Source organism: Phascolarctos cinereus, unplaced genomic scaffold, assembly GCF_003287225.1.
Source record: "Phascolarctos cinereus isolate Bilbo 61053 unplaced genomic scaffold, phaCin_HiC Scaffold_5;HRSCAF=322, whole genome shotgun sequence".
In the NCBI taxonomy this organism is placed as follows: Eukaryota; Metazoa; Chordata; class Mammalia; order Diprotodontia; family Phascolarctidae; genus Phascolarctos; species Phascolarctos cinereus.
Window position 1 is genome coordinate 33,213,711 of NW_027555958.1, and position 18,331 is coordinate 33,232,041.

An 18,331-nucleotide genomic window follows, 5' to 3' on the forward strand; every position below is an offset into this window, starting at 1 on the left:
ATTGCTGCTGTTGTCTTGTCATATGGAAGTGGGATTAGCTTCTGCTGCTTGGCTCCAGAGAGCAGAAGTAAGCTCATTGGGTTGAAGTTATAGAGATACAGATGATTTGGGCTTAACATGAGGAGGAGCTTCCTCACCCATGAGAGCTGTCTGCAAATAGAAGATGCTACATGAGTAGGTAAGGCATTCTCTGTCACTGGAAGAGTTTAAGAGGGAAGCTGAATGAGCCCTTGTCAGGAGTGGTGAAGGAGGTGTCCTTCAAATAGGAGTTGCATAGGCAGTCACTCAAGGCTCTTCAGTTCTAGGATTTGGTGAAATAAAGTTGACTATATGATGGTTTGTGTGAATTATCTCTCCCTCCTTCCATCGACCTCAGGCCCATGAGTGCTCGTGTTCCAATATGTCTTTCAGGTCTGCATTACAAAGTTTACATAAGGCATGCGAAGTGGCCAGAAGTCATAACTATTACCCAGGCAGCCTGTTCCTAACCTGGGTGAGTTACTATGAGAGTCATATAAACTCCGACCAGTCATCAGTGAACGAATGGAACGCCATGCGAGACGTGCAGTCCCACCGGCCAGATTCACCGGCTCTCTTTACAGACATGTGAGTTCCCTTGTTGCTGGTTAGTGACCAAATACCCAGCTGCCATATTCTCAGCCTCCTTTGTGTCACGGACCTCTTGGGCAGTCAGCAGGAGCCTGTGCACCAACCCCTTCTCAAAATAACATATTTAAATGCATAAAATAAAATACACAGGGTTGCAAATATTGAAATGCCATGATAAAAATATTTTTTAAAACCCACAAAGATCCCTGGTTAATAACCCCTATGCTCCAGAGTATCATCATAAACCACTCAGTCTGTGCTTTAGAAAAACTGACAGTGTAAGGCAGAAGGCATGCATAACACCTATTCTGTATCTCTGTCACATAGAGAGATCTCACCTCAAGAGATTTGACGTGTTTTCCCTCCCCTGCAGTAATACTAATGAACTATCTTAATGTGCAGCATCGATTCTCAGCAACCTAGAAACTCACTCCGTAAACTCCGTACCGAAAATTTCATTCTTTGATGTACTGCTAATGTGGGATTTGTGATTATTCAGAAAGGGATGAGGCTTAAATATACCTGTATGCTTATATGTGCAGTGGGAGTTGATAGCAATGATTGTGGAAAAATATTTGCATTACTTGGTTTTCAAGAGATTCTGAGACATATTTACATAAAATATCGTTATTTTCATTATAAATCATTCTCTTTATTCATTGTTACTAGGCCCCCTAAAGATGCCTGTCCATAGCTAACCCTTAGCCTATTTTAAGTTACTGTAAGCATTTGAAAGAAAATAAATTTCATTAAATTCTATAATTTAAACTTATCACTTAACTCAGACTGGACTTTCTCCCATTAAGTGCAAATCAGAAATTATAATTGATTGTAGGAAGAGATAGGCAAGTTAAAATGTCTCTCTGATGCACCCTGGGTTGGATCAAGGTCCAAGGTGGAGCTGATGTTTATTTCCTTTATGGATCAGTGTGTTGTTTTGTATTAATATTTTGGGAGCTTTTTCACTTAGTTCCTGATAAGAAAATTAATCAGGATGTTTACTTACTCTAAACTGATCTTTGTGGATTTGTGAAGTGCTCTATGGATGAGGGTTAGTGGCTTTTTGGCCTTGTGGACAGGATTCACCCTTGAGTTCCTGTAATTATACCAAAATAGCTCACCACTAAAGAAGACCTGATTAGAGTAAAAAACTTCTGCTTGATCTTCACAGGAAGAAACATAGGAAATGCTTAAGAATTCTAGAAGAGTAGTAGAGGGATAAGATTGCATGTAGGAGTCATGTTCTTGGCTGGCGAGTTGGGGACCAGTAAGCAGTTAGTGTGTGTGTGGGGGGGTGTTTCTGAGAGTCACTGAAATTCTAGAGTGGTCTGCGGCCAGGGCTCTGTTCACCTCGAGCTAGTCATGAACCAGGCAGAGCACCCCTGCACGACTACAGACTTGGAGTCAAAGACTGGGGAAGTGGGAATAGGGAGGCAGTTCTAGAACCCCAGCAATGGCTAGAGCCGTCGCTGAGGAAATTGCTTAAAAAGCCAAATGGAGTGTCAAGAGCAGACCCAAGGATAAAAAGAAACTCTTCACCCTCAAGTTTAAAGGCCTCCACAATGGGACTCACACCTACCTTTCCCATCTTTTTTCCTATTAGTCTCCTTCATATATTCTCCATTACAGTCCTGTTTCTATATCTTTTTACAGATGGTCTTCCCTGTCTTGGAAGACACCCTCTCCTCACCATTATCTCTTAGAATCCCTCTCTTCCTACAAAGCACTGCTCAGGTGCCTCCTTACCTATCTATCCCCTTTCTTCCTCCACCCCAATGTCTTTCTCTCTCTCTCTGTCTCTCTCTCCCTCTCTCCCCTCTCTCCCTCTCCCTCCCCTCTTCTCCCCTTTCCTCCCTCCCTCCCCACCCGGTCTGTCTATCTCTTTCTCTCTCCATCCCCTTGAGCCCTCCCCGGTATGTAGCCTGTGTTTGACATCACTTTGGTCTCACAGTTCTCATTTAGGGTCTTCAAGGTCCCCACCTGACTTGAGTTGCAGCTTGTATTTCCTTGCTAGTAAGAACATGTTTCGAAAACTAAAATAACTCCCATTTGCCTTCCCTAAAACCCCAAGTTAAATGGAAAAGCCTATCACTAGTGTCGCATTTTAGCTACCTCTGAACCCTAAATCCTCCTGGGAAAGTGTTCGTAGGAAACAAGGGTCATGGATGTCAGAGCTGATGTGAGCGCTTCAGTCACATACACCTGAGCTTGCCTCATCCTCAGTGAGAGCCAAGAAGCATAAAGCAGGAGGTCACTGAGTCTGGACATCCAGCTAGCCCATTCACACCAAACCCCAAGACGTCAATAAGTTAAAGAAATGACTGGCTGGTTTGTGCTATTTTCTCCTGTGTGTCCTCATCAACTTCATCTGGAGAAAAATCAGAAAGGGAGGTTCAGAATTTTATTTATGAACTACTCTGTAGAGACACTGTGACTGAGTGTCAGAAAAAGAGCCTGGGTGTGAGCCGTCAGCCTGCAGGTTTCATGGGAAACTTAAGAGCTGGAGCAGGAGGAAGCCCATGGTTGTGGGCTGAGAGCGTCCATCTTCAGAGATTACTAAAGCTATTTTTACAGCCAGTGATAAGGCTGTCAGCAGCAGGAATGGGCAGCATGCCTAAGCCCTTAGTCCTTTTCCATTTCCATGTAAGGATGAACCCAGCTGACACCTTTCTTGGGTAGGTGGGGAGGAAAGACAAAACAGATCGAGCCACTGTGTCTGGGTTCCTCACGTGCAACAGTGTAAAAGAGCATGGCTGGGTTATGGCGCAGGGTGCAGTCAGGTTGAGCCAGTTATCTTGTAATTGGAGACCCAATTCCCTAGTCAGAGTTCCAAGAGTAATTTTATTTAATAATAATAATAATAATAATAATAGTGATTTTCCCAAAGTACAGGCCTAACCCTGTCATTTCTCCCTTCTTAAGAAACTCCAATGGCTCCCTGTTGCCTCCAGGAGCAAATACAAAAAGCTCTGTTGACTTTCAAAGCCCTTCATAACATGGCTTCTCCTACCTTTCCAGTCTTCTTATACCTTACTCCCACCACGGGCTCTTCGATCCAGTGACCCTGGCCTCCTGGCTTTTCCATAAACAACATCCTCTTCTCTCAGCTCTAGGCGTTTTCTCTGGCTGTCCCCCATTCCTGGAATGCTCTCCTTCATCTCTGCCTGCCTGCTTCCCTATCTTCCTTTAAGTTCTAGCTAAAATCCCATCTCTTACAGGAAGTCTTTCCCAACCCCTCTTAATTCTAGTGCCTTCCTTCTCATTTCCTATTTATCCTGAATATAACTTGATTGTATATGGTTGTTTCTTTGTCTCCCTCATCAGATTGTGAGCTTCTTGAGGGCAGGGAGTGTCTGTTGCCTCTTTTTGTATCCCCAGTTCTTAGCATGATGCATGGCACGTAGTAAGCACTTAATAAATGTTTATTGACTTTTTAAGTGGGCAAGAAACCCAAAGGAAGCCCAATAATTTTGTTCATGTCTGGGCTAAACTGGATTGAAAATCCGCCATATTCTTCTGGGAACTGAGAAGAACTGGGTTCAGGGCCCAATTCTGATAGATTGGCAGTGGGAGGGTGGGCAAGTCAGAGAACCTCTCAGAGCCTCTGTGTCTTCATCCATAAGATGGAAACAATAGTGTTTTTAGTCTCTGCCTCTAAGCTTTGTTGCCAGGAAAAAGCTTTGTAAAATATGACGGGCTGAGTGTCCATCATTCTTGCACTTATCTCAAATCCTTATGTAAACATTTGGGGCACATCTTAATGACCTGGTGCCTGAATTTCATTCCTAGAAAGAGAATGGATCCTAAGGCTGTAGATTTAGCATTGGAGAAAAACGTAGAAATTATCTAGTCCAAATTGTCTAATCTGGTTCCTTGTCTGGAGAAAGTGAGGCCAGAAAGGTGAAGCAGCTTCCTAAGTCATGCCAGCAGTGGACCACAAAGGCAGAATCTGAACCTAGGAGGTGTCATGGTGTTCCTACCTGGGGAGGGCACCAAGGCCTTCCCATCTTCCCCAGAACTCAACCTCTGCGAGGAACACAAGACATCACACGGTAGATCAGACTCAGGATCTGGCCACGAGAGATTTGGGGCAAACTAGAACAGTGGGAGCCCATGATGTCTTCCATTTAATCCCCCAGTGTCCAGATGATAAGATGTTAAGATGTTTTCTCTCTTGGTTTTTCGTGCCTCTGCCCTCCCTTGCTTCTCTTCCTCTCTGACCACTCCTGAGTCTCCTTTGCTGCACCTTCATCCAGCACATTCCCCTACTCTGGGGGGGACGCTGAAGACTCTGTCTTGAGCCATCTTCTCTTTTCTTTCTATACTTGGTGATCTCATCACCCTCGTGGTTCTATTATTATCTCCCTACAGATGACTCCCAGCTGAATCTCTCTCCTGCACTCTCATTCCTCAACAACAAATGCCTATGAGACATTTGGAATTGAGATTCCCCTCGGTCTCTCCGATTCAGCATGTCCAAAACAGAGCTCATTGTCTTTCCTCCCAAACTTCCCTGTTATTCTCCAGCCTTTCTGGTTCCCAGTTTGGGTATAATTTCATTTCTTCACTCTCACTCACCCCATGTATTAAGTCAGCTGCCAGACCTTGTTATTTCTGTCTCTACCACACATCTCATCTACTTTGCCTTCTCTCTTTACACAGTCCCTTGTGCCACCACTCCTCCCCTAGGGTGGGCCCTCCCCCTGCCTCACCTGGGTCTCCCTGTCTGGTCCCTTCTTTCTCCAAACCACCCTGATACTGTAGACATGGTGTGCTTTATGCTTCTTAGCTTTCACTGAGGAGGAGCCAAGCTCAGGTGTGTGTGACTGAAGTGCTCACATGGGCTCTGACCCTTGTTTCCTATAAACTCTTTTCCAGGAGGATTTAGGGTTCAGAGGTAACTAAAATGTGACTCTAGTTATAGGCACTCCAGTGCGGCCTATTGCCTCTAGGATCAAATAGCCATCTGCTGAAATCCTACCTTTCCTTCAAGTCCTAACTCAGATTTACTTCCTTTGTAAAGTCTTCCCTATTTTTACCTTGCCCTTCCTGCCCCTCAAGGATAAGTTTTCTCTCTCTTCTCTGGGACCCCCAGAGTACTTGGTATGTACTTTGCTCCCTCGCCATGTTCTTCCTTGTAGTATGGTCATTTACCCAATTGCACCAAAGCATGTTTATGCTCATACCATAGAACGTAGAGCTAGAAGAGACCTTGGAAGCAATTTCACCTCCTGATTTTGTGGAGGAGAGAACTGGGGCCTCAAGGTAGGACATCAGCTTTCCTAAGATCATGCAGGCAGTAATTAGAAGGCCAAGGATTGAGACTGTGATCCAGCATTTCCCCCAGTGCACTGTGCTCCCCTCTCCTCCTAGATCATAAATTCAGAAAAAGAAAAATATCATTTAAAACATTGATTCCTTGAAGGGAATGAGAACATTGTAAACAGTAACAGCACTATTGTGACGATGATCAATACAGTCATCCACAACACTTCCCAAAGACTCGTGATCAAAGTGCTCTCACCTCCAGGGAGAGAAGTGATGAATTCTCAGTACAGATTGAAGCATATTTTTTTTCACTTTATTTTTCTTGGCTTTTTTTTGGCAATATAGCTTATACGGAAATATGTTTTGCAGGACTTCACATGTATAATGGGTTATCATATTGCTTGCCTTGTCAATGGGTGGGCGAGGGGCTGGAAGGAGGGAGAGAATTTGCAACTCAGAATTTAAAAATTGATGTTAAAAAATCATTCATTTTTTGCCTCCTACCTCTGTAATCTAGTGCACTCCAACACCTTGTCAATTTTGTAGTGTTAACCCAGTTAGCCTTTGTTGATCCTCTTCTAAACAATCACCGTTTTCTCTTTTCAGCCCAACTGAACGAGAACGCACAGAAAGGTTAATCAAGACCAAACTAAGGGAAATTATGATGCAGAAGGATTTGGAAAATATTACGTCCAAAGAGGTGAGGGACTTCAGATCCATGTTATTCCTAGGTTTGTGCTTAAAGGATAGAGTGATAACAAGTGCGGGTTCAGGGTTGGGTGGTAATGGTGGTTGTGGGATGATTGATGTGGTGAAGAGTAAGTAAGGGGCTATATGGCATATATTAACACGGTGCAATACTGTGTAAATATGGAAATTTACATGTTTAGATCTCTGCCAATTCTTGCAAAGAGCTCTATAAAAGTATTAATAAAATACAGACAAAATAAAAATAAAAACGTGCTGGGTATAGATTGTAAATCAGATGTCTTTAGCTTGAGCTCGATTGTGGAGAAGCTAAATCCTCTTCTATCATTTTGCCGTTGAGTTATTGTGTTTTGCCCTGTTTGGTTCACTGCTGGCTCTGGAATGATTGGAAAGTCCTAAGAGAGAAAACCTAAGCCTCTAAGGACCCACCTCCATGAGAATAGAGGTTCTATTCTCTTGAAGCATTTCCTTAACAGACAAAGTTGGGGGGAGGAGAGTAGAAGGAGTTAAATTGATTGTTTGAAATGTAACTCCAGCTGGAATAATAGGGATGTGTAGGAGGCATAAAACCCTGGTGATTGGTGCTGTCCTGGGGCTCATGTCCCATCTCATGTGCCCCTGACCAAAGGAAGAAGGGCTGGTAGTAACTTGGTGTTCACCTTAACATACATACTTTCCCTCTACCTATAGGACTTAGCATCAAAGCCGGTAGTCATTTATTCAACAACCATTTATTATGTGCCTACTGTATTGAAAGCACCACAGTATTGCTTATGGGAATATAAAAACTTAACTGTGGGTTGGAGCTCACAGTCTAGTGGGCATATACCAATGACATGTCCAATCAGCCTATATAAACATGATCTAGTAAGCATATACAAATAACCATTATGCAAATATTGTGTAAACATTAATTGTAGCAGTGTAAAAGTTACCAAGTTGAAAGAGAAAATAGATTGATGTGTAAGTAGTTAATTAGTTTTGAGCTACAATTTTAATTAAAAATATAAGAATCTATGAACCCCGTTGTTTTCTCAGATACGAACAGAGTTAGAAATGCAGATGGCATGCAACCTTCGGGAGTTCAAAGAGTTCATAGATAATGAGATGATCGTGATCCTAGGACAGATGGACAGCCCCACACAAATCTTCGAGCACGTGTTTCTGGTAAGCGCTGTTCCCACATCCTTGATGCTTGTAGGGCTCTAGCCCCCTACAAGTCTCAGGCAGCAGGGTCAAGGAGGTGGATTCTCCTGCATCTCTTTTCCACATCCTGGACATGCCTGGGGCTGGACACGTGTGTGGGAATCTCCCTGGAAGGTGAAGATTGATGTGCTCTTTAAATCCCAGAAACCATGAGGTTCCTGGTACGATGCCTGAGCTTCAGGTGATGTGGGACCACATTATAGCCACCGTTAAGACAAGCTTGGTACGTGCCCCAGCACATTCTTTTCCCAAATGTTAAATATCTTCCACTGTGTTATCCGTGGCAAAAGGAACCACATGATGGAAGTCCATAGACAACCCAAAAAAATTATTTTAGATTTTATCTCCTGCCACAAAATCTACTAGAAATACTAACAAAGACCTAAATGGGCTGTTTTGAATTTTATTTCTTTTACAAGCATTGAAATGGCTAAGAAATGAAGAATGATAAGAACATAGCTCTAAAATTGGAAGAGACCACAGGGGACATCTGTTCTAATGGCCTCATTTTACAAATGGGGAAACTAAGGCCCAGGGACCTCATAGTGACCACCTGTGGCCACATCAGGAGAGCTTGTATCCTCTGACTCCACAGAGCTGGGGGGGGGGCAGTAGAAGAGAAAAAAGAGAGAAGGATAGGACTTACGTATTGTCCCCACCCTAAATAATTCCAGGGTGGTCCCATTCAGACTTGAGGATGTGGTACCCTGAGTTATGAGGCTGAGTCTCCTCTGAAAAGCACGTGTCTGCCCCATGGAGTGAGTTGCTGCTTTGTGCAGCCCTGGAACACTTTTGAAAAAGGAGTGCCCTGGAAGAGGGTGGGGGAGGGAGGTCCTCCACTCCTTCCTTTAGTGTTGTCCAATGTTTGTTGCCAACTGTGAATGCAGATCCCACTGCAAAACTTGCCATTGACCTTTCCATACATGAAGTGCCCGACTTTGTTGGCTACTGTGCCTACTTTCCTCAGGCGATCAAATTCCCTGCTCTTTTAAAAGGCCCCATACAGTTTGGAAAGAATCTGTGTGTTCTCTCTAGAAGGCTCTGAAAGGCCCTGCCCCCGTCATCTGCACACAGCCCTGCCACAGCTTCTACCCTGGATGTCCCATCTTCCAGAGAGGACCCAAGGCCAAGGACTAGAGGTCATCCCCATCCAAATCTGGGATTATGGCGGCCTCACAGCTGACCTGGGAAAGAATGGTTACCAGATATGGTCAGATCCTGCTTCACAGCAGCCACCCAGGACCCTCCGGGGCCACCTGCTATCCCAGTGTGGATTAGGCAACTGGGATCAAGACTTCAAACAAAGCTCTTTCCAAGCCAGATACAAAAGATGCTTAATAAGAGTCCATGTTGCCCCAGAACTGTCCAGGTTACAGAACTCTTCCCTTAGGATAGCCCTGGAGGTTCAGTAGTGCAGGTTTTATATCTTTGTTTTCATTAACCGCAACTGAAATTTAGTGTTTCCCTCAATTACGAGTGTTGTCAACAGACCGTAGTAGTGTTACCAGGTGCTGCCCAAGAGGTCTGGGACACAAACAAAGGAAGAACCCTTACTCTGGCTTAAAAGGAAGTAAAACCAAAAAAAAATTCCACGTCATAACATTTTCCTACAGGGTGGACAACTTGGAATATTTTGAATGTATGCCTTTCTTGGGAAATAATACTGGCAGATCTTGAAGCTTAACCATTTCCAAAGCAGTAGTGTGATCAGATTGCTTTGTCTTCTGTGATGGGCTCATTCATTTCTTCATCTCACAAATGTGTGTTGATCTCTGTTCCAAGCACTGAAGGATGGAGTATAGTAGAAATAGCAGAGGATCTGGCTGAAAGCCTGTTTACTGTCTGTTGGTGGGCCTTGGGCAAGTCACTGGTGCCCTCTGGGTCTTAGCTTCCTACTCTCTGGCTTAGGTAACCACCTGACTCCCTTAGAGCTCGAAATCCTCTTCTATTTCAGCTGCTTTTCCTTGGCAGCTCCCTCCCTTTTGGGATGCCTCGTCATCTGTCCAGAGGGCTCTCCTTCAGAGCATCTGTGCTCCCCTAGGTTTCCCAGAAATCGACAGGGAAAAGACGTCTTATTCCAGCTGCAAGTTGGAGTGTTAATTTTCTTTAGGGCAGCTCATCTTGTGCACAGCTGCTGTGCGGGGAACACACCCAGCCTGGTACAAGTGAGGTGGCAGCATCTCCCCCTCCCCACCCCTGTTGGAAGAGTATCTGTTTGCGTGGATTTGTGCAGAAAGGGTTTAACTGGTATGGAGTGACCTTAAAGGAAATGTGCCGGTGGGTGAGATTGAGGGGAAGCCTGGTCAGTTTCTGGACAAGGTAGGCAAGGTCTAGGAAGGTTGGATGCAGTGAAAAAACAGAGACAAAGTCCCTAAGGCAAGATACTCTCTGTGTGAAGGTCAACAACGGCATCCTCATAGAAGGCCCTTCACTGCAGAGAGGGCGAGATGGCAGATGAGTTAGTAGATGGAAAGCTCACAAGATAAACCCTGGAGTGGAATGTGGCCCCTTTGCCCCTTAACTTGGAAACAAAGAGGCACAAACCTCCCTCCAAAGGGGCAGCTGCTGGGCAGCCGAAGCTCATGCCTCGATTCCTGGAGCTTCCCATGCGGAGAGAAGGAAAAGAGCAAAGAAAGGACTTTTCCCAGCCAGCTCCCTTACAAAATCGCTGCCTTGGCCTTGTGCATGAGTTCTGAACCTGGTTCGTGTCTTGGGCAGCAGCCTGGAGAAGCCCAGGGACCCTTTCTCAGAAGCAGGTGATTGAACACATAATGGGGTTACAAAGAAAACCAGTTCTATTGCATTACAATTCATAGACAGGAAGACCCTGGTTAAGTGTGTTGATAACTACAGAAGTAGTAAGTGTGAATGATGTTTTGAGATACCTGCAATGACAGTCATTTTATATGAACATGTCTGTGATTTCTGTTGGAGATCAAAGTCATAGGTTCTGCTGAAACTATGGTAGTTTGTTGCCTACATTTGTAATTGGAAGAAACACTGCATTTCTGTTGGAGAGAGAAATAAAGATGGCATTTTTTTCCCTATCCAAGGTCCCTAATCCCCTGAAACCTCTCCACATGACTGTTGGTGGGGGTGAGAGGGGAATGTGGTCTGAAGACCCTAGGTCAAAAACTCTTCATGGATCTCCCAGCAATGGGATATTTAGTATGACTGGTCCTGACTGTCAGGGACTTCTTCAGGCTCCAGTTGGGATGTCCTTCTTGGATTGGCTAGAAAGGTTGAATTTCTGGAAAAGATAATTCCTACAGCTGATGTTTTAAGAGAGTTTTCTCATTAAGGGATTTAGGCCAGGGCATGATGAAAGGAAAGAGAGAGAAAAGATGGAAATTGCACATTTCAGAATTGAAAATGTCCCAAGATTTTCTGCATGGCATGTTGTGAAGAAGATAAAAAAAACTCCTCGCATCACTCTGGTGAGTGATGCGAGCCTCGCAGCAGAAGTGTGTCCACACACGTCAGGCTGGGGCTGTGGGAGGGCCCTGGGATTTGATCTTCGTGGTGTTTAGGTTGCCTTCTCCCACTGGAGCCGACCCCAAGGTAGCCCTCCACCCTGGACAGTGCAACTTTGGCCTGGCTTCACTTAGTCAGCAGCTCAGAACACGGGGACGTCTTCTTATTGTCTATACTATTGTTTTCCTAATGAACTCACAAGCCATTTCCAGTGAATTCTCTCAGGCAGCTGAGTAGTGCTGGCTTCCCTATTATGAATTCCATCCTGCACACTCTCCTTTTTAGGAGCTTGGTTTCTGAACCTAGTGAGGACTGGGCTGTCATATCTCCCTGTCCCCCATTTCCTGTGACTTAGTTATTTTACTTTCTGGTGCCCTTTGCTGTTCTTGCTTTCTTTTTAAGTTAGTTACAATTCCATTGTAAGACTGAACACACACACACACACACACACAGAGAGCCAGCAAGACCATTGCCATCTTTCTGTGTACAAGTCAGTGAACCCGAACCTGATAGGAAAGGTGGAGTTCCATCTCCCACTGGCCTCTTCCCAAAATGGAAACTTGAGTATGGAGTGGATGTTGTTTCCTAGCAAACCTCCCCCACCCTCAGTAATCTGACTCTCTTCTAGGTTGCAGCACTTCTTATTGCAGCACTTAGACCTACATCTGATTCAGTCTCTGTGTTTTGAAATATTCACTGTTTCCTTTCACTTTCCCCACTAGAACTGTCCTTTTTTGTTCTCTGGAAGGATCATGGTAATTTCCCCTCTGTAGCGTGTGAGATTGCTTAAGTCCAGCCAATATCATCCACCATCTTTACCGTCAGGACTCTAGTGCTGCCCTTCTGTTTCTTTGGGGGCTAACTTTACCTAATTTTGTCATTTTGATTGTGCAGGGCTCAGAATGGAACGCCTCCAATTTGGAAGACTTGCAGAACCGAGGGTAAGCCCCAATCAGACACAGCCCTGTGCAAACACTGGCTCCCATCTACTGCTGCTCCCAGCTCGTGCTCAGCACAAGTGTCTGTGAAGCTTAACAAAGAGAGGCTACAAGCCTCTTACAAAAGGCAAAACTACATGGGGTGGACATTAGATTTCAGAAAGTAAAATGCTAACTCTTTGATGTCATTTAAAATTAAATAGTACCATCAGATTCCATCCTTATTTAGGATTATAAGAACAAATTTGTTATTTAAATAATAAGTTTTCTTAATGACCAATAAGTGTCTGAAATAGGGCACATACATCTACCCTGTGTTGAGATATGTCATTCTAAGTGGTAAGGAGATTTGTGTTTTACAAAAAAAAAAAAACCAGGACCAGATTAAGTAGACAAGAAGCAAATGGCTAACCATCTTCCCTTGTTATTTTCCTGGCTGATGCCTACTGGGCATTAGTGGAGGAATTGCCTGCTTCAGGATTGGATTTGGGATCGCTGACCACCAGGGTCCCTTCCAATTCTAAAATTCTCTTATTTCTCCCTGACTATAGGGGTCAGATCAGTCCAGTCAGAGAAGATAAAATAGTGTAGCACTCTTGAGGGTAGTCCTCCTAAACAGGGATGTGAAAGCTAGCTAGCCAGTCTCACAGTAGGCTTCATCAGTCACTGCTGTCTTCATCATCAGGAAACCCACAAGAAAAAGTCACTCCCCCCCAGTTTTTCCTCCCAAGGAATGATTTCCTAAGCACCCAGGTGCACTGAGAGTCACTAATCCCACCAAGCAAGGAAATGTCAGGAAAACACCCGACTGAGCGATTGTGAGAAAAGAGAGGTTTTGAAGGATTTGGTATAGACCACTAAGAGATCCTGCAGTAATGATCAGACCTCAGTTCTGTGTCTTGCCCAGTGACAGATGGAAAGAAGATGGAGGCAGCTGGGAGGCACTGGGACACCAAACACTGCATGACCTTGAGCAGGTCTCTGGCCTCGGTTTCTTTCTTTAGAAGAGAGGACTAGGTTATCTCTAAGTTCCCTCTTGATCCTATAAACACCTACCCATAGATCAATCAGCTGATAAGCATTTTTTACATAGTGTCTGCTATGTCCTCGACTCTAAAAATGCAAAAATGAGACAGCCCTTGCTCTCCCAGAGCTGACATCCCGTCAACAGAGACAACACGGATGTAGTCTGAGTGTCCCAACGCAGGGAGGGCAGGAGCTGTTGGGAAGAATCAGGTCCCTCCCCCTCTAAAGGAGAAATTCTAAATGTAGGGTTTTGTTTTTGTAACAGATGAAAATAATATAAAGCCTTCTTAACTTCCTCTCCATTTTAAAACTTTTTCTGGCTTCTCCCAGACCCTTAAATCAGTCCTAAAACATTAGTACTGATGACCTGAAAAGATGAATTGAGGTCATCAAAGCTAGGGACAATTTTAAATCAGGCAGAGTTGCTAATACCTTGGAAAATGAGAATGCCATTCAAGATTACCATGACCAATTAGACGGAGTTGATCTTACCCAAACAGGATGCACTTCCGGGAGGCTCAGGGGTACTCTAGGGGAAGAAAGAAACAAAATAAACAAAGGCTCAGAAGAGGAAAAGTCTGGCTGGGCCCCTCACAAGCTGAGTGGGAGTCAATAACAGTGTCATTAGGGAAAAAAATGGACAGGATACTTTTATGTATTAAAAACCATGACTTGAAAAGGTCATAAGCCCATTGCAGTGTTACAGAAGGTCGGGGTCACAGTTTGAAAAGGAGGTTTGAATCTCAGCTCTGATGTTTCCTACTTCTGTGTCCTTGGGCAAATAGATCACTTACCTTTTCTGGGCCCGAAGTCTCCCCTGTTTTAAAATGGCAGAGTTAGGCTGTTAGTTTTACATGTAGAAGCTGAAGCAGGGCTAAGCCAGCCTTCAAGGGTTGAATAACAGCTGGTTAAAGGAGTTAGAATTATGAAGCCTAGAAAAGGGAAGGCTCAATCAGGTGCCGAATTCTTCTCCAAGTCTGTGAAAGGTTTGGATGAAAAGGATGTAGAGCGGTTGTGTTTTGTGTCCATAGAGGTGTGGGGGAGAAAAAGAGAATGGGCTTATATGAAAGCAGGACAAAGATTGTTTGCACAGCTGGACATTAAGAAAACAAGGCGATAAGATGCTGTAATGGATAATTGAGGTGGGTTGTGTGGTCTCCATCCCTGGAGAAACTCGGAAAGGAAGTAACCAGCCCTCCACTTGGGATGGTTTTAGTCCTTCCTAAAAAAACTTCCTGAAGGCCATAGCCTGGACCAAGTGCCTTCTTGGGTTCCTGCTCCAGCTTCTGTTCAATAAGGAGCAGTATGGTGTAGTGGAGAGAACCTTGAGCTGTGATGTAATCCTGGGGCTACCACTGTGTGACCTTAGGTAACCCAGCCAACCTCTGTGGCCTTGTCACCTGTTACATAGAGGATGATTGGAGCACCCACCCAGGTCAAACAGTGCTTGGGTTCCATAGTGCTTCCAAATATGCATCTATGTTTTGGACCTCCAGAAGTGAAACCTGAAGTTTGGTGAAGTAAGCCCAACCATCAGATCTCCCTCAGAAGAAGAAAAATTCAAACCTCTGGCCTGGAAGTACTTCTCCCACAGCTTTCTTTAGAGTTGAGTTGGTGGTGGCTTTTGTAAGAGGACTTTCTTTAAAGATCTTAGGGATTTTAGTGAACTTTGAAGCTCATGATGTGATATGACAACCAAGAAAGGGACAGTGTGATCTGGGGCTGTGTTGATAGAAGGATATTATCATAACAGGAGGGATGAGCAAAACTTACTTTAGAAAACACTGACTGTATTGTCAAGAAGGATCTTTTTCAGTTCTATATTGCAACCACCTCTCTGCACCACATTAGGAAAACTATTGAGAAATTGCATTGTGACTAGAGAAGGGGAGCCAAAGATGGTCAAGGGAGGAGCCATTGCAAGAACTGGGAATGTTGGAATGTTAGCTACTCATGGATAGGGGCCGTTTCTCTTCTCTCTTTATATCCCAGACGTTTAGCTCAGTGCCCAGCACGTTAGGTGCTTAATTAATGTTCATTTATTGGAAATGTTTAACCTTGAAAAGACTTGGAGGAAGACATGATCATTGCCTTCAAAAATTTGAAAGATTGTCATGTAAAAGAGTCAGTCAGCAAACATTTATTAAACACCTACTGTGTGCCAAGCACTATGCTAAAGCACTGGGCATACCAAAAACGGTCCAAAGATGAGTCTGCCCTCAGAGAGCTTACAATCTAATGGACTAGACAGCAAGCAAACAAATCTGTATCAACAACCAATGTATGAAGGAAAATAGGAAGTAAATAGGATGGGGTAGACAGTCAGGGGACTGAGAAGGAAGAGTCAGATACATAGGAGGAAAACCAGAAGAGAGAGTTGTGTCCTGAAAGCCTAGAGAAGAATTGACCTTGTCAGTATACCTCGGCCCATTGGTGAGAGCTACAGGGAGGCTCAGTCTGGCTCAAGATAAGGAAAATACTTCTAATAATTTTAATAATATTTAGGACTGTCTCATGATAGCATAGACATATAGTAGCATAAGATGTTGACTGATTTAATGACATTTGCTAAGTGCCTACTAAGCGCCAGGAAATCAAAGACAGAAGGGAAACCTTCCCTGCTTTCAAGGAGCTTCTTTTTGAGAATGTACACCAAATGACCACAAGCACTTTGGGGAGAGAGGGCTCTGGTGGCTGGGAGAGTTAGGAAAGACCTACCAGTTATTGGGGGGAACGGGAAGAGGCAGGGCAGGGTTCTAGAGGGGACACATTCTTCAACTAAGGGTCAGATGGTTGACCTCTGTGGTCTCTTCCAAATGTGAGATTCTATGGCAGGTGCATGGTGGGGGATGGGGACAGGGGACCTTTGTTTCTAGGAATGGATCTGAGAGTGTTTGCCACGTGAAAATAAATTGAGTGGTCCAAAGCATAGATTTGGTATGATATAGTTGAATTATTGCTTTTAACTTTCTGATATTAACAAATCTATAGAATTCCAGTGTTCTTTAAGCACCGTGCTAACTGTTGGAGAGATCCGACATTTAAATAAAATGGATTCCTTACCGTCTAGTAGAGAGAGAACTTGAAGCAGTGACTTCACATATATACATAGCTGTTCTTCATTCTTCCTGCCTTACCATGTAGGCCTTTTGACAAATTAAGCCCAGGATTTCGTTGATATTTTCCTGGATCTACTCTGTCCTGAGTGTGAGGTATCATCCCAGGATGGATTTCTGTTCCTTCCCAGCATTTTGTCCCAAGAATCCTCTTTTTTTTTTTTAATAATATAAGAACTACTTTCTGCAAGCCCCTCAGCTTGAGGGAGTACCTGGAACCCATCTAAGAATTGTTGCTTTGCCGCATGAAAAACACAACACATTGAACTGAGATATGCTTTAGAACAGAGAAGGGGGAGCAAAGGATCTAGTTTCTAGATCTCTCTTGAAAGGGGGCGGATTTAGGTCCTCACAGGGGTCCTTTTTGGGGGGAGGGGGAGTATCTGCTGGTCTGGTTTTGTGCACGTGACTTATAGAGGCAGATTATATTAGTCGTAATTTTAATGAGAATGGCCATAAAGCAAATAAAATGGGAAACTGCTCCATAGCCTCGTGGTATTTTTTCTAGTATGCAATAAAACATAAAGCTCATTCCCTAGAGCCTGCCTAGAGAAGGTTGCCTGACCCTCTATAAAATGAAAGTGAGGATTGGGTGCTGGATTTGTCAAGAAGGCTCTCAGGAAGCAAGTTCACCTTTTAGGCTAAATTCCCACTTCCAATATGCTCAATTCCCTTTTCAGACAAGCCTTGTTTGAATTAGATGACTAAATCCTTTTATTGGATTCTTTCTCCTCTGGGCAGCTCCTTGTTCATTTCAATTCAGCACTGGAGAAAAGGATCACTTTTAACTAAGGAAAATGGAAACTAGAGGATGCTTATTTCTGGATTTGGATTGGGTTTTTGTAACCTGTCACAATAACCACCAATCAGATCTCTCTTTGCGTTCCTTATAGGGTACGGTACATCTTAAATGTAACTCGGGAAATAGATAACTTCTTCCCAGGGGTCTTTGAGTATCATAATATCCGGGTGTATGACGAGGAAGCCACAGACCTGCTGGCCTACTGGAATGATACTTACAAATTCATCTCCAAAGCCAAGTAAGCACGACCCACAGAAATGCATTTTCTTTTCTCTTTTTTCTCTTGCTCTCACCCACCTTGAGATAGGGATTGGGACATCTGAATGCCCTTGAGATGAGCTAGAAAAAAAGGTAAGAAAATGGCTAAAGGAACTGAGATTATTGCGCCTAAAGAGTAACGTTAATCTTCAGAAATGTGAAGGCTTTATAGGAAGCAGATGTTAGCCATCTCTGCTGTGTACAAAACCAGAGAAAACTGCCTTAAGCTACAGCAGGAGGAATTTAGATCAGCCAGAAGGAAGAACTTTCAGGGTGGGATTCTTCAGGTGGCAGACAGGTTCTAGAGCCTACCTCCTCAAAGAGCTCTTTCTATCCTGTATCAAAGAGATGACTTACATATGGTCTTCTCTGGATATAATTGTTGGACTAAAAATTCTTTGGAAATCCTTCCCCACCCTTGTTTTATTAAGATGACATTCTATATCAGAGGTCAGCAAACCATAGTCTGTAGGCCTACCACCTATACAAAAATACAGCCCATGATCGAGGAACAGCTTTTACATTTTGGAATACAACTTTATTATCCTGTGCTCTAAATGGTATGATTTTTATCCCTCAGTCTTTTTTTGTTGTTCCTTAATTTAAGTAGCTTTTATATATACAGTATATCTTTTATGCCTATAGATTTACTTTCATTTTCTTTAATACTATATAATAATAATGTATACATAATAATCCATTTTCTTTAATCATAGAACTTATATTGGAAAGGGCATTAAAAAGCAGTCTTGTCCATGCCCTAGCCATCCCAACCTGACCCATCCTTTCAGGCAAGATCACGTTCAAATCATCCCTAGGAAACAGCAATCTTTTACTTTTAATGGCTCTCCAGCAAGGAGTCTGTGATTTCTCAATACCTCCAAGTTCAGGATATCTATTTTTTAGCTACCCTGAATCCTTTTTAC

General features: G+C 43.6%; 1 protein-coding gene across 5 annotated transcripts in view; it reads left to right on the forward strand.

Moving 5' to 3' along the window:
* The window catches only part of SSH2 (slingshot protein phosphatase 2), a 255,357-nt gene that overhangs the window by 216,749 nt on the left and 20,277 nt on the right, over positions 1-18,331 (forward strand). For all 5 annotated transcript variants that reach the window (XM_020963302.2, XM_020963303.2, XM_078154775.1 and 2 more), the window contains 5 exons: positions 412-606; positions 6,484-6,577; positions 7,624-7,752; positions 12,160-12,206; positions 17,239-17,385. In XM_020963302.2, coding sequence (XP_020818961.1) covers positions 412-606; positions 6,484-6,577; positions 7,624-7,752; positions 12,160-12,206; positions 17,239-17,385 — 612 coding nt within the window. The remainder of the gene's footprint in view (positions 1-411; positions 607-6,483; positions 6,578-7,623; positions 7,753-12,159; positions 12,207-17,238; positions 17,386-18,331) is intronic.